This window comes from Amblyomma maculatum, chromosome 2, assembly GCF_055883805.1.
Source record: "Amblyomma maculatum isolate TAMU_Amacu chromosome 2, ASM5588380v1, whole genome shotgun sequence".
Classification (NCBI taxonomy): domain Eukaryota; kingdom Metazoa; phylum Arthropoda; class Arachnida; order Ixodida; family Ixodidae; genus Amblyomma; species Amblyomma maculatum.
In genome coordinates this window covers 3,952,215-3,974,762 of record NC_139345.1, presented here as the reverse complement: position 1 = coordinate 3,974,762, position 22,548 = coordinate 3,952,215, and the positions used below count along the sequence as shown (strand labels likewise).

The 22,548-nt window shown below is 44.0% G+C and overlaps 2 protein-coding genes across 6 annotated transcripts; one reads left to right on the top strand and one right to left on the bottom strand.

Annotated features, from left to right (window-relative positions):
- Positions 1-29: 29 nt before the first annotated feature.
- Det (baculoviral IAP repeat containing deterin) lies at positions 30-1,419 on the top strand. Its single transcript, XM_084593133.1, has one exon. It carries the CDS (start codon positions 302-304, stop codon positions 773-775), a length of 474 nt encoding a protein of 157 aa, XP_084449259.1. The 5' UTR covers positions 30-301; the 3' UTR covers positions 776-1,419.
- Positions 1,389-20,555, bottom strand: CrebB (Cyclic-AMP response element binding protein B). Of its 5 annotated transcripts, none has more exons than XM_084593128.1 (9): positions 20,441-20,555; positions 18,252-18,353; positions 15,425-15,613; positions 11,838-12,002; positions 9,808-9,888; positions 5,685-5,934; positions 4,521-4,676; positions 2,103-2,277; positions 1,389-2,023 (listed from the first exon to the last, which is right to left on the bottom strand). In XM_084593128.1, the coding sequence occupies exons 2-9, from the start codon at positions 18,309-18,311 to the stop codon at positions 1,879-1,881; spliced, it is 1,221 nt and encodes a 406-aa protein (XP_084449254.1). In that variant the 5' UTR covers positions 18,312-18,353; positions 20,441-20,555; the 3' UTR covers positions 1,389-1,878. The 5 variants fall into 5 exon arrangements, with proteins under 5 accessions (XP_084449254.1, XP_084449255.1, XP_084449257.1 ...); XM_084593129.1 differs by lacking the exon at positions 20,441-20,555 and adding an exon at positions 19,434-19,465; XM_084593131.1 differs by lacking the exon at positions 9,808-9,888.
- Positions 20,556-22,548: the final 1,993 nt, after the last annotated feature.

Sequence of the window (22,548 nt, the reverse complement as noted above, 5' to 3'; positions counted from 1 at the left end):
GGCTTTGCTTGTTATTTTCACGCTTTATACCACCACCAGGGAGTAGCACTGATGCACCAGTTGCTAAACGTTCGGTACACTCGGTTCGTTGGGCTATTCGGCGGGCTGTATTTGAAATTGCAATTATTGTGACGTTGCCGATGTTTTCGTGGTGTATTACGTGTTTTTAGTATTATCGTTTTGTGGTACGCGTTCAATAGTGCTTTGGCTCGTCCAGGTATTGGATGTTTGACAAGTGATGCCTCATTGATCTGCTGTGCTCCCCGCCATTGCCAACAGTTTGCGCCGTTAAGTGAACACTATGACCGCACCGTCAGGATCGAAGTCGCCCGTCAACTTGTCCCGTGAAGCCGTGTTGGTGTTGCAAACGGACAGACACATGAACTGTTTCGAGAATCGCCTGGCTTCTTTCGACCAGTGGCCACTGACAGGCGACTGCACATGCACACCCGAAAGAATGGCCGAAGCGGGCTTCTACCATTGTCCTACGGAGAACGAGCCCGACTTGGCTCGCTGTTACGTCTGCTTCAAGGAGCTCGACGGCTGGGATCCGAGCGACGACCCGTCCAAGGAGCACTCGCGCTCCAAGAACTGCGCATTCGTTCGCTTGGGCAAAAAGGCCCGGGATGTAACTGTCCACGACGCTTTCAACCTCGAGAAGGCCCGCGCCAAGAACAGAGCCGAGCAGTTCGCTCTGCTGCACCAGGCGGATGTCGAGGAGGCTATGCGCAAGGTCAAGTATGAAGTGGATAAGGTGCGGAGGAAGATGCGTTGACTACATACAATTCTGGCGCTCCATTAGCAGATCCACGCTGCGTTCATTTTTTTCGTAATCCATGCAGAAGCATTTATTGAACAGTTTACGTATTTTTGTACACGACGTTATGGATATGTGCTCCGTATAACGTGCACCAACTGGCGAGCTAAATAATTTGAGCTTCATCGTCAGCCGTTGTATTCGGCGCTGCGAAAATAGTCGGCGCAGATTCAGCTGGCATTCTTAAGTGCTTTTGGATCTCACCTTTTGTGTTACGAGTAGCCTCTGCTGTCAATAAATGCGTTACCAACACCTCATTCTTGCGTTGAACCCTTATTTTTTTTTATTGTTTGCTGGGTTACAAAATAGATCAAGGCACAGCTCAACAACTGAGATCTTGTAACAGAAAGCAAATGTACACCTTACTTGTACATTAATTTTTGGGGACACAAACAAGATAAACAATGTGTGGATTTCTTAAAATGCAGTCTTTACACAACGTAACAAAATACTTGTGAATGCAGTTTCTCCTCTCCATCATAAACAAGACTTGAAACGTGGCCTGTTAATGAATCACATCTCTAGGCTGCAGCTAAACTTAAAAAATTGTCAGGTCATCTTTGCAGTACGGAAAAAAAAAAAATATTTGGTGACAATAAAAATACACATATGTACAGTATGTAATGACTCGGGATGCTGTCAGAATGTGGCAGACAATATGGGGCAATACCAGAAGGCAAACGCTACTATTCTCTCGCAGCTTATAGCTAGAGGTGCTGCCATCACATATCTGTGCAATCCCTCTTGGCTCCAAAGACTGACAAGTATCCAGATGTGATGTTATGTACATATTCAAAGTGGTAATGGTGGTGGGGCCTCTTGGAACCACACTCGACTTGTGAACACCGGAAGAAAGATGAAAATCATGGTAGCGCACACAGCCTTCCGCACCAACTCGCTGGGCAAAACAATTAACAGCCCATTGAGCTGGCCCTGGTACAGAGTAAATCCACTGCATGACAATGTGCCTCTTCAATGGCACAGGGCTGTACACTGCAAGAGTCTCTCCTGCAACCTGTACACAAACAGTGGATGAAGCAGCTGTCCTACTGAGATGCACTTCATTCGTTCTTCTGACAGTAGAGCTCCTTTAGCGACTTCAGCTCATCAATTAGTGCCTTGTTTTGGTTCTCTAGGACGGCGACCCTGTTTTCCAGACACTTTATGTACTCCTTCTTCTTTCGCCGGCACTCCTTGGCTGCGTCCCTGCAACAAGCGAACCTCATCAGCACACACTTCTTTCCTACAGCGTTTGCTGAGAAGGTTACAAAATTCAGTCTTTTACCTGTTCTTAAGCAGGCGCAGCTCCCGTTTGCGGGATGCCTCCTCTGCGAGCGACTGTTGGGTTTGCAGGCTGGCTGCCGGCGCCATAACCACGCTCTGGGCCAGTGCTTGTGATGAGCCGCCCGTGCCAGTCGTCCTGATCTGGTACGCTTGCAGGTCAGCAGCAGATACAGTCACTGCAACAAAAAAAAATGCCCAATCAAACGTTTGTTATTACCAGAGCCAGCAAGTCATCACATGCATTTAAAAGGAATACAGTATTAAGGCTCAAGTCACTAGCTTCCCACAGCACTTCACATGCTGTGCCCTGGTAAGCCAAAAAACAACAATTAAGTTGGACATGCTCAAAAAAGGAAAGATAAACAGTCATGACCACTGACTCAAAATAATGAAACATGACAAAATCTCAGCCTTTGCACAATGAAATCGCTACTCTACACAGGCTCACGAAAACTTATCAAGTCTCACAGAGTGGCGTCACTGTATAATTTCAGGCCCAACTGATGCAGTTGCTATGCCAGTTACACCTAAAGGTCATACCTGCTGCATATGGCAAGCCCAAGTATTCTGTGCCAGGCCTGCACCAAAATTCAGTACTTTCAAAAACAAAACAGTCTTCTCTAGTGCCATGGGTAGTATGGTGTGTAAAGGGCAGGACAGAATTTCACGTTGAACAAACATTCACAAACTGCACTTGTGTTACATTAAAGTCATTGCTTGCACCACTGATGGTTTTTATTTTTTTTTTTTTATCCAAAAAATACTTCTAAGCTGCTGGCATGTCACTGTGATGCCTCATGCCATATGCCTAAATTCTGTTTATGTTGGCATGTAAAACTAAAACCTCGCGTCTCTGTACCCACATACAAAGGCAACACTTTGCGGCTTCTGAATCATGCGATCTCATTTGTCTCATCCAGACTTCTGTGCTCACTGCTCTGGCTCTTCAGCGTGTCTGCACGTGTCACTTGACATGTGCACCATCAAGTTAAGTCTGTTTACAGGTGCAACTACATGTGCAGTACCAGCATACATGAGCAATAATTCGTTTGTCTTAACAGATGAACATAAAAAATGTGAGTATACTAGTGTGTTCATATATACAGCAGCAGATTCTCGCTAAGATAACCTTGATTAAGACAATATCTCAGATAAGATGAACAATCTGAGGCTATTTGGTTGGTGTCCACAGGCCTCATCGGAAAAATAATCTGCTTAAGACTAAAGACGAAGGCAAACTTTAGCAGTGACTGCAAACCACAGTTACCCTGCGTAAAGGCACTCATGAAATGTTCATGCAGTGCTATGAAAAGAAAAAGAAAAAAAAGTACTTCTGTTACAGAAAGGCAGCTCCCACAAGTTGGCTTCCACAAACATTTTCACAAAACTGCGGAGAAGCTGCATTGGTGGAGTATGCATATTTTGGGAGAGTCTCCCTCGCTGGTGTGAAAAAGGCAGGGCGTCATCGTACCTATGTTGGTGCAGAGATCCGACATGGCCACATCTTGGCATCTAGCACGTGTGATGTTCTGAACATTACCTCCCGCAGACTAAAAGAGGAGTATGCGCAAAGTGCACCCGCTTGCTACTTAAGAGTAACAAACACAGGAGCTGCACTTTCGAATGATGTGGTGGTATTGCAACATGGAAAGGCATGTCTGCTTGTGCAATTGGCAACAGCGGTGCTTAAAAGAGCAAGATAAGAAATAGGGATGCACAGCTAACCAGCTGACCACCTTTTGAAGTGTTTGGAGCAAAACAGAACTTTTTTTCTAGGTGCACATTTTTGGTTAGACAAACATCTGATTAGATAAACAAATTTTCTGGTTCCTTCTACTGTATTTACTTGGAGTCGAAATTTTTCCACTGCAGCTAATTACCCAAGACCTACTAACTCCTTTTCATTATTGGAGTTGGGCACCGTTGCTGGGTGAGAGGCACCTGCGTCCTCACGCATGCTCCCATTCTTGGTCTGCCCACACTCTTCACTTCCCATCACCAGTGCTCTGCACTGTCCTTGCTACTGGTGTGCCAGAGCTATTGGTGCCAGAATCTCACGAGTAACCACATAAATACGTTCAAGTGTATTTCACACACACACACATGCACACACACACATGCACACACACACACACACACACTTCCTGCGAAGTAATGTGAGCCCCTCACTGTGGGCAAGTGGCCCTTCATTTGTGCAAGAATTTAAAACGAAGGGCATACAAGAGTAACCAATAAATTCTTTTATGGTACCTTTAATAATGCAGTCTACGCTAACTGTTTTCTGCTCTCCTGCCAAGGACAGTTTTCAAATTGTAGTTACCGACCATCTTGAGTAAGTTTGTACTTTTGTAAGTGATAATTTAATTTCCCTGTAGAGCCCCCCCCCCCCTTAGTTGTCTGTAAGCAGAACAAGACTGACCTGGTACAAAGAACTGCCCGTCCTGCCCCTGGGCATACTGGACAATGGTGCCAGTAGCTGTGCCCGAGCCAGCGTTGGTCATGGTCAGAGTCTGGAGACCCTGCAGGCTGCCCTCTTGCGTCACGGCTGCCAGCTGAATGGCCGACGCTGGTACCACTGCGAGAATAACCACCAACAAGGCATCAAGCAGCTGTCTTCGCATGGCAACACCCTGCACTTCACATGACATCCACTGGTCAGGGGCTAGTGCAATATTCAGAGCCAAAGACTGTTCAATTTCTCACGCTTCACAATGCACACCATGCCTGAACAACCTCTCCACAGCCAGCCGATAAGAGCTCGCAGATTCATAACACCAGCAGACGTCTTGTTCAGTTTTCCCACAACCAGGCCCTGCTAGCAGATGATGTTTTTATAAGCTCCCACTGTTGCATGCATGAGCATCATCAAGTTGTACAGAAAAATTTCATTAAATTGAAAATTCGGATAATTCGACCTAGGAGCATGGTCCCAGCCGACACCCACATAATAAGTCTAGGGCATCAGATTCTCGCTGATTCGGACTAGTGGCCATCAAAAATAGACCTCCCCAAGCCTGAATCGCTTGCAACACTGGTGCATACTCGCCTCAGGCATAAGCACTATGACACTTTGTACCGCTTCTCAAAGAGACAAGAAAGGTGTTTGCGGAAGCTAGTTATTGATAAGACTGGGAGAAAACTCTCTTGAGAAAGGCAACCTAAAAGGAGCAAAGCTGGCAGCTAGTTTTTTGCACCACTCCTGCATGGGCCGTAATGGCTTGCAGTATTTGTAAATAAATAAAAAGTTAAAAAAAAATTACTGGCCTGTGGAAGCTTCCACTAGTGTGCCTATCATCTTTCTTCAAAAACATTTTGACTGCCCATAATGCTCAACAACTGCCCTACCATCAAAAATATTTCCACAAAATGGTCAAGGACCCTCCAAACAAGAAGCCGCATGCATGCTCATTTTTCTGCTGGAAATGGGAAAGTAAGCCCACGAAGTGGCGGAACATCATCGAAGTTTCTCAAACAACAAGACAGAAAAGATGACACAACATCAACTTAGCCGCCAAATCTAGCCAGTTCTGCCAGAAAGTCAGGCAAACACAACCGTGTACTGCTCTCACAAGAGGCTGCTTACCTTTGAGCAGGCCAGCAGCAGTGTGGTACTGAGCACCTGCCACCGTGATGGTGTCTGGGTCGTCTTCCTCTTCTTTGGACTCAGCTGTGAGAGATGCTACAGCACCCTGTGCCTCGGTCGAGGAGAGCTCGTTAAGAATCTTGCGATATGATGGCCGCCTGGCCAGTATTTCTCTACGCTTTTTAGAGTCGTCCTCCGCTGTGAGCACAGCCGTCTCCCCCGAGGCATCCAGTTTGCTCGCTGGAATCAGCTGTGAAGAAAAAAAGGATCCTCATGCCAGGGACCGCAGCCAGACAAGCTCAAGTCAATATGCTCATGCATTAAAGAAAAAAGCCTTTGAAGCGACAAACTTCGTCTTTTAAGGGTTAAGACACGACACCGTCAAAGGGTCCTATCTGCTGGCATCAGTTGTGGAAACTCGCTTAAACATTTTTCTCATTTGTGTCTCTATATAACCTCAGACATACTCATTGGGATACAGCGATAAGTTACCGGATTAGGTGAAAGACCACCTGACATAGACACAGAGCTCTGCTTTAACCAAACCTTGCAAACGTGCTTGCATGACCTAATGGCAGCATGTCTGAATTGGGATGCAAGGCTTGCGGAAGGATACTTTCCCATCTCAAGCTGCCACATTAAAGAGGCGATGACAGGGTCATTCAATTTATTGCCATTTTTATACTTCTGTGAATAACATACAGATCTGTGATTCCACTCGCAAAGTTTTAGTGCCTAGCGATAGAAATTGGAATCGGGAAGCTCCTCCCACCGAGAGCGACCACCATGTGACATCACAAGAGAATAGGCGGCAGAGCATCGTCAACAATATAGGCTGCAATATCAAAGGACACATCTCTTTTTCTTTTATGGACGATTGACACAGTGGTCCCCCCTCATGCAGAAGTGCTTGAGGAAGCTCAAAAAAGGTCCGAGGATCACCAAAGGCGCATATTATAGTGAATGTTTCTCAAAGAAAAAAAAAAGAGAATATGTGAATAAAATATTTTTGCCTAAGAAAAAAAAAAAAGCTCTCAGTGACCACCGTCCATGCATGCAAGAGTGCAGCTGACACCGGGAATAGCAGACGACATGAGGATGATATCTCAGTGTGACGTCAGCGACCAATGGTTGCCAGACCAGGAAGCTGCTCTTGATATTAATAACAAATATTACCTATCTACGGCACCGAATGAGCTCAAATTTCGAGGAATTATAATTTAACGTGTGTGGAGTGAAAGAGCAATAATCAGTTTATGCTCAAATATTAACTGTCGTTACCCCTTCAAAGGAGACGCCCTAACTGGCAGCACCTTCTCTGTCATGTCATGTAGTCTCTTGATGTCACGCACCTCGCTGGCTAATGACAGGCAGTGACAGGCCTTGTCGCTCTCGTCAAATAGCACGTGCCCATGATTTTTCACTCACTATATTAAAGCAAGGTATTCTAAAGATAGGACCCTTAAATGTGGCATGTTAAAATGCAAAAAGAACTGGGAGGAGATGTAAGCTCTGCCCCAAAGAGAATGCAAGACAGTGTTAATAGTTGCCGTACATCCTCATTCGCATCCATTCATTTTCTTCAGGCGTCCTACACATAATCAGCATCATAATCAGCATATGATCATAAGATACATTTCGTGAAAGACCATCGAACAATATGTAAATCGCTGCCCGATTTATGCTTCTACATAATATCCTGTGCACTGTATAGAGAGCAAACATAATGCAACGCTAGCTGAAAACATTTGCAGAGAAAGCAGCAGCAACATAGTAGTTGAAAAAGTGATACCACACCAATGACATTAATACAGTAAACAATAATACCTAGGGGCAAATTTACAGGGCAGTTAGGAAGGGGCAGTTGTGTGGTGAATGGCAGTCCCATTTCAACCAGGTATTCCTTGGACATTTTCTTGTTAAAGAATTTTCTCGTTTTTTTCCTCCCCTCTTCCCATGATTGTGCCCTTAGTAGTACTGGTTTAGTTCCCATGCAGAGACTGCAATGGTTTAAGGACTCAAGATGCCCCATACAAAAAATTACTCGCACACAATACAATCGCAGGACGAGCACAACATGAGGGTCGTGTGCCTCCTAGGATATGCACACAATGGTTAGTACTGTTAGCCAGGACACACACACAGGCACACACACAAACATACATTTACAAAGAAACATGCATGCTCGAAACATAAAGTGGAAAAAAAAAAAAGAAATGCATGCAAGACATGGCATCCATGCAGGGCTAATGACAGGAAAATAAATTACCTACACATGGCCTACTTAATGAAGAAGACTATGCAAAATTTAAGCTCACATTCACAAACACACTTAGAGACATCAAGGATGCCACTCTCATTAACAACACTTATCAGCATGTGCCCTAATAGGTGCTCTCACTCCAAGCTGGCCATCACGTAAATATTGATGGACATTTTGTGCAAGAAGGTAGTGACCTCTGCAAAGCACTCTGCACAGGAGAAGAGTGTCTTATAGGACATATGTTCTGGTTGAATTGACAGTGTGTATGCACTGCATCATTTTGCTGATCGGAAAAGAAATGTTTTTGTCACACAGATTCCTCTTACGGAGCAATTAACTATCAGACTTCAAGAAATAAAGGTGCTATGATCTGCAATATGATGTTCATTTTTTTCTGTGTCCCATTTCCCCTCATATTAATTTTACATTCAACTACTCTGAACATCTTTAACAGACCCATGTTATTCCAATCAATGCAGTTTTTGTACTAACAGTGTTAAAGTTAAAAGTAAAACCCAGCAGCCATGAGTAGATTGTGAAGAAGCTTCGATAGCAAACCTTTTCACCTTCTTACAAAAGCATCAAAATTACTTGTCTCTCACATCACCTTAACCTATTCACATGTGGCTGCATGAGTCCTCTTAAAAGGTCAAAACACTGAAAAAGCAGCCTCTAACAGTTCTGTCTGGCAAGATAAGGCTAAAAGAATAAACCTGCCTAACAAGAAAATGAATATTGATTTACACTTATAGCTGCTTGCTTTCCCATGTCTTCATCTACACTATTTCATCATGTAAAACCTCTCACCCCTGGTGCCTTCAAGGTATTCGAAATAAATAAATAATGCCACACCCCCATTCCAATGTCACAGGACTTACAGTATCATCTTGCACTCAGCATTACCAGCCATGAATGCATTGCTGCACAATTCTACTCTGCTCACTGTCTCTTTTCACCTATCCTCAAATGACAACTGTTAGACCGCTGGAGGCGAAAACCAATTTCAAAGGTTTCGGCTCCCTTCTCGGAGAAAACAACTGTGTAATTTCCTATCATTTTTCTTTTTTATCACAAAGCAGCGAGTTTTGAACCATTTGTGAAAACAACAAATCGAAACAACAGAAATCGAGAATGTCCGTCTCGGCAAGTATGGCACGCACCCCGAAATGTGACAAATCTCCTTAATTGGTTGGACCTACAGATGGTTTTGGCAACAATCTAGGTAGTGATGATACTGAGGATGTTGCCTCATCATCCAACTTTAGTTAATAAGGCAAATAAGACCCAAGGAGGCAGCCCACAGCTTTTGCAGCAGCACCTTGGCTAGCACACAAAATCCATTTCTCTATCAACTTGTTGGCTGTCTTAGTCAGCCAAATAAAAAAAATTAATAATAACCAAGCCTCCCTCATTGCAAATGATGTATTCTTATCTATCTACGGTGGGCCACCTTCTTAAGGGTTCATGGCCCCACAATTTTCGATGCCAGATGTGAATCTTTTGAGAATAAAGCAAGGCTAGAATGGTCCCACACCGAAGATGAAGCATTTAGTGTTTAGAGTGCTACATTCATTACAGTAAAAAATTTCAGTCTACATCAGAGTATCAAAAGCCAATGTAGCTTGAAATAAGACATAGCGCAAGACAACTAAATGAACTACCTATAAACAAAAACTGTTTGCAAAGCATGTGGCAAGCAAGCAATATGCAGGCCCACTGCTTATCAAGCTCACACTTAACCATCCCAAGCAAACAACAGAAAAGTAAGAGCTGAAAGAATGGTGCGCAGGGCAGGCAGGAGAAAAGCTCCCAGCAGTGTGAGCTCAGCAGAAGTGCATTTGCAAGTCCAGGCAGTGTTACCTGGACGGGGTGGACGCCAGCATCACCGTCGGCACTGTGGATCACTGAGCCCTTATTTACCAAAATGACATTCTTGCCCAACTGGAAAGAAGCAAGCAGAAAAAAAGGGGGGCCCCACTTGGAGCAAGAGCAGTGGCGGCAGCAGCAGCAATGGCAACCCCGACACTCCACACTGCTTCAGAGTTCTACAATGTTGTCTCGCTCGAGTGCGCGTTAACTGGCAAAGACACAAAGAGTTGAAATCCCAACCAGAAGACCTGCTTTCAGATGCCTACCATGAGGATGTCTCCAGAGCGCGCACTTTTAGACACTGTGTTCTGCAACAGTGCAAGCACCTCGTGCAACTCTCGACTGAAAAGTGCTTCAAGCACTCGCATGAGGTGAAAGTATCCACGGTCAAACGCAAGATAGAACTGAGGCAGCAAGGAGAAGCCTGAGAAAATGTGGCCACATGAATGAACTGCGTTACACAAAGGGTAGCGACCGCTCACACAACAGGACCTGTGCTCTAGAGTTCTTGAAGTTCCTAAGTCCAGAGGAACTATTATATTGGGTAGTGAATACCAAAAAGAGGTGCAAGCATCCCAATTACGATACGAATGGGGCATGTGAACAGACAGCTCAAACTATGTCAGTCTTCACAGATGTGCAGAGAGCAGCCTGCTTTTTGTGGCTATGTTAAGTTTCACCGATACTGACAAAAGGCTGCTGAAATGAGAGAGTAACATGCACATATATACGCAACTCTGCTGACAACTCTCAATAGAAAACCTGCCACTGGACGAAAAACAACAACATAGCTCTATGCTTAAAACGACTAGCCTTGCCATAAAAATGCAACATTCAATGCATGTATGACAGTGCTTGGAACGCTCCTTTACGTGTGAGCCCACAAATATGAACACAGAGGCCCACAATACTTTCTTTCCCTTAGAATGTCGAATGAATTCTGAAAGAAAGATATTATTACCTACAGCAATGCATAATGCACTGTGAAATTGGGGGGAGAAAGTGAGAACGGTGGCGGTGTAAATAACCCCTGTGTGCTTCAGATAAACAAATCAAGTACAGGCCTGGTCGAAAACAAACTGCCAGAGTCACAGTGCACTCGGTCAACGAGATGGGTCTTCAGTGATAGAGAGAAATAAATGACTACAAACCGAATAGTTACAGCAGCCTCTTTGTCCAGATTTCTTGCAAGGCCAGAAAGGAATATGTGAATGCCCAACCATGAAATTCATAGCGATATTCGCACATTTATCAGCACCAATATGTTATGAAATACAGAACTATAGTGCAGAGTGAGGGTATCTAAGCTTCCTGATGATAGCATTACAGGATGTGTATCATCACAGGTGCCGAATTCACAAAGAAAAAAAAAACATTCAGGTGAAAAAAGCTGATTACCGTGTTAGAGCATGTGTAGAGCAAAAGTCTAGAAGTACACAAAACATGAAATGAATACCTAGTAAGCCAAAGCTCAAGATGTAACAAAACATGCACACAGGGCACAAGGGAGACACATTCATTTCCTGCAATCTGCCTAGACATGACCACAACAGAAACTCTTGACCTACATAGGGCACAAGGGAGACGCACTCATTTCCTGCAATCTGCCTTGACATGACCACAACAGCAACTCTTGACCTACATAGAAGCCACAACTTCTACTAGTGTCAGCCATAATAAAGTGATCCCCATCTGATCAAAAATACTACCTAGTTTCTGTTAATCTCAAAAAAAAAAAAGACATCTATGCTCTATGCTTGGCTATGGCCACACAATGTTAGCTACGAAAAACTGTGCTTACCAAGGCACTACCAAGCGCAAACTTGAAGCGCTCACTGCAAGGCAAACCTTTGCACTCTGCACCTCAGGAAGCACAAACCCCACAGGACGAAGCACAGCAAGAAAACACTAATGTCTCCCCAATGCCTGAGCACTGCCTCCACACCACACAGTCCCACAGAACAGTGATAACACATAAAGGGGGACAACTGTGCTTCCAGTGACCCCAACAGCATGCTTACCGTCTGCAGGGCAGCCCCTCCAGCGGCTTGAATCACCGACTGCTGGTTGGGCTGAATTACCGACTGCACGTGCATGGGTTGGTTGGGGATGGACACATGCACTATGGACACACCTCCACCGGGTTGCTGTACTGCCAGGGCCTGCGTCGTGGCTGAGGGTACAACCTGCACGAGAAATACATGACATGGAGCAGCCAATCAAAGCCACCACTACAGTGTACAGCCACGCATGCTTATTGCACACCCATCCTCCCTTGACTCCTGCACCACTGTTCTTAAGTTGATGGTGCTCTTTGTGATGGCCACTACCACCCAGCACATGCACCAAGCCAGTACCCTAAACCCTGCAGCACACCATCTGCCATTATCCCAGAACCTGAGCAGTGGCCATACCCTTCTATTCTTTTGGTCAGTTTAGTGTTGCCACTATGTACAAAAAAAAAAAAAAAAGATACCGCACTTACCACCAAAAAAACTTATTCACATACTGAATAATGCCTTAGTTCATTAACTTCCTAACAAACAAAGGCTGAGAATCTGCTTGTAGCCATGTATTAAGGATAATTTTATGGGTTTAGCAGTAGTCTAAAGAGGCATGTATTTCGGCAAAGAAAAGCACATGGCCTACACTAATATTCATAGCCAACTGTGTAGTTAAAAGGAAGGCATTAAATAAACACAAGCACGCAATCTTTACAGAATTAACTGCCCAACTATCAGGCTGCGTCTTCTAGTAAAAGACATGGTGGCATAAATTAGAAGCCTTTTGATGGGTAACCAGGAACATTTTTTAAGACTGCATATATGGCTTATTTTAACGCGACATTAAAGGCCCCATTCAGCGAAAATCTAGCGCCAGTGTTGTGAGCGAAAAATCACGAGCACGGCACTGACAGGCGGTATGGCAGCTGACATGGCCAAGCACCGACTAGATGTAGGCTGCCTGCCATTACTGATTTTTCCAGTGCATTAATTCATTATGAGCTATTCAAGGTACACCTTAAGCTCAGTTAGGTGAGCTGTATGATGCCAACAATTTTACCCACACAGAGAAAACCAGCTAACCACAGGGAAAGGTGCAAATGAGGACACAATTCAATGAAGAACCATGCTAATATTTTGTGTCACCTAGCGAAAAAGAGTTATGACATATGCAAGCTGATAGCGATTGCTGCCGTGGTTCCTCATTAGCATGCAACATATCTTTATTTCTTCTCACAATATAATAGTGTGTTCCCTTTGCTCATGCCAGCACTTGATAACAGTCATAACAGTAATGAACTTGACCGCAAAAGAACACTATCCAGAAGACATTCCTTCTGTGGGGCATTTTTACTTTCTTCCTTCCTTTTAAATCATGTGCTATAAACAGGTGCTAGATCAATTTTTATCTGTAATTCGAAGAAAAAATTATTCCTTCCATTATGTTTTTCAAACAATTTTTTTGCCTTATCTTAAATGAGAACTGAATTACTTTCTGCCCTAAAATAAAAAAATATGCCCCCTTGTATTTCTCATTACCGCACACGTGCGTGCACACACATACACGAAAATTGAGGCTACCTTGATAAACTGAAAGTACAATAGTACTCCCACTCAAATGTACATAAGAAGGCATATGAAGGCCAGGCAACCCAGAGGAGAAAATTCACAACACTGCTCATCACACCAAGAACTATAAAAAACGAAGCAGGTATTTTAACAAAACTAGCACGATTTGATCACAGTTCCATTCTTGCATGCTTTACCGCAACAAAGAGAAAATCGGGCAAAGAATTAAGGTGAAAAAGGAACCTCTCCGAAACTTCATCAAAGCACAAAAAAAAACAAAACAGAAAAGCAAGAAAAGCGAGAGAGCATATATGCAGATTTCAAGACCAAGACTGCATGGCATCAATGTGAAGAGTCACGAAAGAGTGAAAACCGGACAGCATACAAACCTGAGAGCACAAAGACCTAGAACGTGGCTCCCTTAATACAACATTGAGACAGTCCGCGCAACCAAACAAAGCCAGCAGCCAGAAACGACACTCACACTGCAAGAGTAGCTTCCACCTTAGAGACAGCTGCATGCTACATGATGGATGGGTGCCTTCTGCGCATGCATTGTTGTAGGCGACAAAAAAAAAAAAAAATCCCACCAGCCAGATGGGCCATTTCAAAGCCACTTGTGGCTCATGCCAGCATGTAAAGAAAGTGCATGCCTGGAGGCCCCTTTCAATGCTCGAAGTGGATGTTTCCAAGAAAGAGACTGCCAACTGGTAAGAATGTGTCACGAGATTATGGCAGAAATAAAGACACCTTGCCTCCTATTACAAAAATTGAGTGCTGAAATTACAAAGAATTAGGATTTATAATTTCAATTAAAGCTGAAAATCATACAAAAGCAACTGAAACTCCATATTACTGTGAAACCTTTGCCATTATTAGCGTAGATACACCATGTAACCCTATCTTTGCAAAATATTACCGGTTTATTGGGTGCACAGTGCTTTTCAGAAGTGTTCAGTATACTACATTACACATTATGCTTTCTTCAGTGCGCCCTTTGATGATCGTTTGAAAGCTTTATTTAGTTCATACATGTAATCTCTTCAGGGTGCCATGAGATCATGCAGGAGAAGAGGAAAGTGCCATGGGTTGCAGCATCTAGGTAGAAGGTGTCCCGGAGATTCGAGATGAAGGAATTCCAGAAGCAGGTCCAAAGATGCTTCTGCAGTTGTGCCTGTTCATGTTGGCCGGAACTGCTGTCACTAGATGGCACCCATGTTTTGCATTTCTTGGTTGAAGCACTAACAAAGGCTGCTAATTATTATCGATGAAGCATGCTTCACTGTGATGCAACCGCTTCTCGTGCAAAAACTCAAATAGATGCCACATTATATCGAACTGCCCAAGAAGCGTCTGGTGGCTGAAACTGCATTACTTTTTAAAAAAATCACTGCTGCTGTTACGCAACTGTCATTTCATTCACTGACTGTAGTTTCCAGCATTGTGCTATTTAAAAACAGGGGTATCCAGTAGGAAAATAACCCAGGTGAATATCTTACGTAGCATTTCTGGACAAAACCATAGCAGAACTGAGCACCACAGGCTGTAATTTTTTTGATGCAGCAAAAAGAAGCAAGAATGAGTGCTAAAAATATCAGTCGTCGCTGCCTTTCAAAAAGCCTTCAGGAACTAGGATTGAAGTAATACATTTAGGTTATTAAGGTGTGTATACAAAGCTCTCCTAAAAAAAAGCAGTCTACGCTGCATTTCTCAATGTTTCCACATCGAATAAGCATATCTTGCAGTGAAACAAGGAATATCGCAACAAGGCTTGCCTCTTTTCCCTGTGACAAAGGGACAAGTTGCACGGCAATTCTTCTTTGACACTTACAGTCATAAGGCAGCCTAAGTCGTTTCCAGTGCTTGAAAGCTTTCAAATACATGCATTGCGAGTTTGGCCAATTTCTTGGTCATGCAAAAGTCGTGCAGGCGTAGAGGCTTGACTGAAACCAGGAAGCAGGCCGAATGGACGAGTGAAGGTGGTGCTGCCCTCTGTGGGCCAGCCCCCCAACCACAGAGTGAGCTTAGTAACTCACGTTGAGCTGCTTGACCTGTGCTGGGGAGGCAAACACAACGGTGCCATTGGTGCGCCCCTGAGCAGAGGAGACCACCACCGCGCTGGGCGCCGGGCTGGAGCGTGCTGCCGTGGTCGTGTTGGTGGCACGCGAGGCAGGGGCTGCACTGCTGGTCACCACGGTTGCTCCCTCTTCCATCAGCACTTCCATCTACAGCGGCGACCAGGCAAGCGTGGTCACCAACCACGGCAACAGCACGCCCGGCTACCACAGCCATAACAAAAAACCCTTCCGCACGCCCTCCCCTGGTTCCACCAAGCTCTGCTCTCAATGCTGGCCAAACTTCACCACTCCCCGAGCATAGCCAGATTCCACGAACAGCTTCAAAACAACCAAAATCGGCTCGCTGCTTCTAGTCGGCATCAAGAGTCCTTTCAGCGGGAAACCAGCACTATTTATGGATTGAAGAGAATTCCAGCAGCAACCAAGGTCGGTATGCAGTGTGCATCTCTGCAGCTTCATTTCAACTGAAATCTTCCAATGCTTTCACCTCTCTTCTCCGATGACTCCAAGATCCCTACTGCCATATAGGCAACAGTAGTGTCACCAGCAATGCTTATATAGTGTGAAAATAGGAGGTTCTACAATATGTGCTACTGGTGTAAAGTTGATTGAGCTTGCTTGCAAATGCTACACAAGCAGCATTAAACTGCATGTGAAATAGCAGCACTGAGCCGACTAATAACAATGCAGTGTCATTACCACAAGAGCAAATTGCAAATAGTGCTTTTTTTGCTTTATCAGTACTCAAAAAAGTAAGAAATTAGTGAATATGTACATTCATTATGTGACTGATTCCTTGCTTGCTTTTTGTTGAATGAACTTCTCATTGCCATAATAACAAGACGAATGAGAGACTATTTTTTTGCAGGTTTTAAAAAACAAACAGAACGACAAAAGCTGCATTTGCTTTTGCAGCCATTTTTTTTTTTCTTGTGGATAAGAACCTTTCAATGCAGTCCAGAAATGAATCGCCAGTTATCGATGAGATATCCATCCCTAAAAAGCTAAGAAGGTTTGACAAGTGTCGAGGCAATGCCTCACACTGGCTGCCTGCAGTGAAGAAAATCTTGTAGGAGGTTTCCTCTGGTTTGCTTGTTTATGACTTTTCCTTTCCTAGAATCAAGGCCTTGCTGTGCAAGTCTTAAACAGGCATTGGCATTAAATAATTGCTCGTGCGTTTTTCTTCTTGACAATGTCGCAGTTTCAACAACTGAAATATGGCTGTGGGAAGTAAGGTGTGGATATGTCAAGTGAGGCAAAAAAAAAATTGCTGGCCTACTTCAAGAGCTCGAATGAAAATAAATGCAGCTACATCAGCCACTCTATTACAGATTTCTTTATGGCTCACATGATTTGCACATCCCTTACAAACTGAAGCGATCGACTGAAGAAACCAAAACAGCATGAGGAAAAGAATCTGACCATAAATTATTTAACAGCCCTAGGCAAATAGCATGTGGTAATCCATGTATTCGATATTCTCATGCATTAGTACTAAAAAGAAGATCGTGCCACAAAAATTGGTTGTCTACTGTCCTTTAAGACAAAACTGGTCAAGAGCTCGCACGTTTTTGGCAAGAACAAAGTGGTGCAGGCTCAACAGCAGGTATTTTAGAAAGTGTTCCGAAAGCTGCAGCGTAGTTTGGCTATTCTTAGGAAGACGCGGTTATCATCTTGCTGCTTTAGCTGAAACTGTAAACGCCTACTTCACAGTCGATGAACCTCATATAGCTCCTGTGCACAGCTGTTGCCAAGCTGCCAAACCTGCAGTAGCATGTCCCTAATGGACTCTTCTCTGGAGACCACCATTGGTTTAAAGCTGCTGAATGCAAGCAGTAGACCCAAACACATGCCCTATATCTATGATCCCAAAGGAAATCAACTTTATAAGCATATAAGCCCACAGGACACAAATGAAGAGAGCTTTCTGCTATCTATGTTCAGCCCATGAGAGCACCGCAAGATGCAGCTGCATCTCAGGCCTACGGGTGCAAGCAGCCAAGAAAGGTTGATGCATACCTCTGTCATGATGCTCATGCTAATATGTTTAATAACTACAAGCAGTCAGGTTTCATGCTACTCTTCTGTTCACAAGGAGAGAAAGAATTTTCAGTCATTTCTTTATTGAAAACTGTTTTTTTAAGTGCATGAAAGTCCTATTGCCACACACCATTTACAACCAGAGCATCACCGGTTTTAATGCGTGCAAAGTTCCTTTAAGTCAAACTGAAAACTTAAATGATGACACTTAATAAAGAATAATAAACAAACTCGCAAAGCTCAAGTAGCCTCAACTTTTCTGAAAAGATCACCTCAGGGTCAAAAAATGAAGGTCTCCATAATACCAAGGAACTCTTGAAAGTACAAAAGACTTTGAACTGCAAATGCTTGGGACTATTTAGTCTTTTCAAGACAATTTTTATTTCAAGCAGAAACATTTATTGAGAAAGCCAGTGGCATGAGAAGGTACTGTTACTTTGTTTTAAAACAAGCAAGAGACAACTTGCTAATGCATGTTTCCAAATTCAGCCCAAAAGTTTATGTGCATTTTGCACAGTCCACAAACAGCTTCAATTATCAACCTGTGCTTGCCTGCACTGTCTCAATTATTAACCGAGAACCCAAGTTTAAGATATGTGTGGCACCTGTAAAAAAGCTGTACACCTCAACTTCGTTCATATGAGCACTCAAGAAGGGCATGAAACTGCTACTAAAAAGAACAAGAAAAAAAGAAAAAAAAAGAATTCAGTATGTCATTTCTAACATACCAATCAACTAAACTCACATTAATTTTCATGTCTTCAAAGTTTGAGGTGACAACCCCGGGCGAGTTGGTCTGGTCCATTCGCCCACACCTACGACTGCCGGAGCAGCTTTCTGCAGTGAACTGTAGAAAAACCATCGACAGGTTTCATCATTGCCTCCATTTGTACAGTCCACAGCAGTACCTATATGTTCATTTATTTCACAGCAATTGCTTCAACTTCTCACTCTAGCTGAGAACCAGACAGAAAGCCCCTTCTCAATCAACAATTATAGGCCTTTCTAAGCAAATGCAATAGAGTGTCCTTATTTTGTCGGAATGGCCAGAGACCATTTTCAAACCACGCAATAACACTAACTGTGAAAGTACAGTAATTTCTGACTTCCACACTACTAGACCTACAGAAGTTTGGAAACGCTGCCAGCAACCAATATCAGAAGCCAAACATTTCAAAACTCTCACTTTGTTACAGGTATGCCTGAAAGAAGGGACCGAGTGGATACTGGTTCACATTAGTGCTCAACTTCTGTATTTCAAAGTGGACTTCAATGCCGTGTTGTCTCTTCTGTTCCTTGTCCTGTCGTTTGTGTTGCTTAGATTACTTTTCAAGATGGACTTCCACAGAAGATATTCACATGCATTTCAGTGAATAGCTCAAAATTTCGCATCACTCTACTAAAGGCTGGCCAGCAAATTGCAGTGAGTGTAAATGTTTCAGTACCTCAATCAGTTACCAAACCTTCTGCCTTTATTTCAAGTGCTCTTACTGAACAAGCTGGGCTTCTCGTTCTACTGAGGATAGCCAATGTTGCCTTCATATATGTGACAGTCTTGTGATAAAGCCCATAAATTTAGTTACTTCATTAGTTGTGCACCAGACCAGCAAAGCAAAAGTAACTGTGAAAGAACAAAACCTTTGCATGTAGACCAAAGAAAATGTGTAGTGCAGCGTGGTTGAAAAGCAGAGGCAAAACAGTAGTTCCTGCAGCCAACGTTTAATATGCATGACGCACAGCTTGAACAGTTCATTCCGCACACCGAAGACGCCCGCACCACCAAGAGAATCGGCATCTTACGTAAACGCGTGACGTAATCACGCTGACGTCATGGGATGACGCACGAGATATTATCGGCTCCACGTTGGCAGAATCTGTGCAAAACCACATCCATAAGCGACCGTATTAAAAAAACAGCGGTGCTTACTGTTTTTGCAACTGTGCAGGCCCTGGTTTTCCAACGAGGAAAAAACGCCAAGATTAATCACTGTATCAGGAATAAAAAAAAAAAACACTCCGCTATGCGCGACCTCGAAAGGTCGTGAAAAACAGCAAACACATGCCAGATCCCCTATAACAACGCAGTTTGAGGGGAACGAAGACCGCATTTAAGTTAGCCATAAGGCAAGAGACTCGGAATGGCCTACGCGCCTAGCGACCTCGCAGCCACGTTGCAAAACTATTTGGCTCAAGGCCGCTTAAAGCGGCAGCGCCGCGCAGTACCTCCTGTGGCTGTATCCTAAACCGTCGCCTCGAGCAGATAAGCGCACACAGACACTCGCTATTAATTCGAAAATTAAATAAAACGAATTAGTTTCTTCGGTCAGAGGGGCGCTGCGCGATTACTCAAAATGCGCGCAGACCAGTGGCCTTGAAGCGGCTGCGCGTAGAACGCCAACCGCGATCGGGCTGTGCAAAAATGAAATAACCACAAATCACACAAACAATCTGTTAAGAAACAATCAGGGCAAGATTTTATGAGCAATGAAATGCGAAGATGGAGGTTTCCTGGTCCAACTTTACATTGCTAACAAAAATCAAGACGACAATCATTCGAACGCACACCGCACCAACACAACACCGAGTATACCAAAGCGGTCCTTCCCAAAGTACGAAACGAAAAAAAGAACTTCACTCGAAGTAACTGGAAGCCCGTTACACCACCTGTCGAGCTACCAGCAATTCAGCGATCGCGCAAGCCGCGATGCAAACTTAGGCCTAACGCACACGCACGCGTCTAAATTCAGTGCGATTGCGGCCCTGGCAATCTGCCATATTTGCAATGATACCGTCCTAGACTACGACCGCACAGTGTTCGAAAATCACAGTCAAAAAGGGGCAAATTTCTCAAACAGGTATCGAAAAATGCCACCACCGCACCACAGACATCATGCCCGACTGTTATTGTAAGAAGGGGCGACGCAGGGCACTTACCAGTTACGTATTTCTCGTCACCAAGTTTGCCGCAACCCGAGTGGGCAAATTGGCAGAAACGTAGGAACCACGTCAAAGTACAACGACGTCGTCACTGAAAGCAAGACCACATCACCCTCCCCTAAGAGCTCAGTATTCCTGCGCGCTACGTCACTGTAGGCGCTTCTCATTCGTCGATCCACAAGCGACGCACACGTGACGCTGTGCTGCGTCACCGCCATTGGATGGCCTATGGTGATTCACAAGCCATGACGACATGCAAGACACGCATGTACAAGGACAATAATTTCCATTACAAAAATTTACTGTTGCTAGCATTAAAATATTAGTACACGTTAACAAGGTTTACCAAAGAGAGTTGAATGATAACTGATTCTATTTTCTTGTAACTAAGGAAGAGACGATGCTACCACGAACAAAGAACTCTTTTTAATTTCGGAAAGTGGTTGCCGGGTGGCCGTGCGCACGCAGGCAATGTACAGGTTGAGGGCGTGGGCTGAGGCTGAGGTTGGAAAGAACGGCATAGGGATTTCTGTTGGTGTGTTATTGCAGTGCGTGTAATCCTTGTGTTGAAGATGCCAGGTGGAGGCGAAATGCATCAAATTAACCTGTGAGCTGAAAAGGACAGACAATTTGCATATCCTCCTGCACATGCAAAATATCGCTGGTTGCCGCGCCGTCGCATGGCGGTTTACGGCTGACAGCGGTCAGCTTATTTCTGGCGCGCAAACCGAGATATTGTACACGTAGTAACACTATAGTAACATGTAGCGTGACAGCATGAGAATTAAGCGATCGATTGACAGACGCCATCGAACGGTTGCTGCCAGTTGGGCTACTGCGTTACGTGCACAGCGCACGTAACTGACGCGATACCGCGCATATGAAACTATCGGACGCACAGCTGTGGCGGGCCGACAACATTCGTTGCGGATCAGATCACTCGATTCGGATAAGTGCGTCGTTGCATGGACCTACAGTTTCACACATCCTCGAACGAAGGCCGTTGCCTGCATTCCACGCCTTTGAACTACAATCGGCGCTCCAGTGTTTTGAAAAATCTCTAATTGCTCACTCATATCCGATGAGTCGGAGTGAGCGCTATTAGCGGAGCATATTGGCCAAATACTGTGAACCCAAACCCACACTTGTTGCATGTTTTTGGGGAATCAGTTTCATCACGGTACCATATCAACTCACTATTGTTAATTGCTCTTCTCTGCCTATTCCATTTTTGGTGGAAACAAACTTCATGTGGCACGATATCATCACTCACATGCGTGTGTTTATTCTTGCTTAACTTTGCAAGATTGGTAGAAAACAAAAAAAAAAAAAAATAAATAAAACTGTGGTAGCATAGCTTCCAAGCAAAAACCAACTCGAGCGCACGAAAGTTCTTGCTCTTCGTCAGGCTCAAACTGACACATGATAACCTCGCCTTCTCCCCTGGATGCTTATTCAGAACTGCATCAAAACCTTAAGGTTTGTTGTGCAGTTTCTCAGTTACCTGAAATGCCTCTTAAAACTGGACAATTTATACTCATTGTTTCCACTGTAGCAGCCAAGCAATGCAATACTGGCCAATTATGTTTGACTGAAGTGGATTCACTTATTGTGTATTCTATCATGCTGCTGAAGAGTAAAGGTTATATTGCAGAAATGAATGGAAACTAATAGACATATTAGCAAGGAAATGCTAGCACAGATAAGGACGGCTGGACAGTCGCCAGAACAGCATGAAAATAAACTAGCAAGCTTTCCTCATTCACCAAGGTCAAGTGGCCTGAATGGCATATAAAAGCAGTTTGGTGAGTCTCGAGTTAAATAAAGCTAGTGCTGGTTTCCCTTCGGCATTATGCTTTGTTGCACTCTAGGAATATGTGAACTCATATTTTGCAACCTTGCACAATTAAAATCTCTTCAAGGGTAAGGGGATTTAAAAGCGACTGTTACAGGTCAAACCATATTTTACTCTACGCAACACACCACATGTCAAGAACATGTAAAAAGCAATCTGATGGGGCCCTAATACCGCTGAAAACTTAAAGCATGCTTGGCATATATTGGACTACATGTTTCCAACAGTACTGATATATTGAACTAAACCA

Bases quoted from the DNA above. Each gene is read 5' to 3' on its own strand.
- Det (XM_084593133.1), top strand. From the start codon at position 302: ATGACCGCACCGTCAGGATCGAAGTCGCCCGTCAACTTGTCCCGTGAA.
- CrebB (XM_084593128.1), bottom strand. From the start codon at position 18,311: ATGGACCAGACCAACTCGCCCGGGGTTGTCACCTCAAACTTTGAAGAC. The intron at 15,614-18,251 runs GTGAGTTTAGTT...TCGCCGCTGTAG, and splicing joins TTGAAGACATGAAAATTAAT to ATGGAAGTGCTGATGGAAGA. The intron at 5,935-9,807 runs GTAACACTGCCT...TTTTCTTCACAG, and splicing joins CTGGCGTCCACCCCGTCCAG to CTGATTCCAGCGAGCAAACT.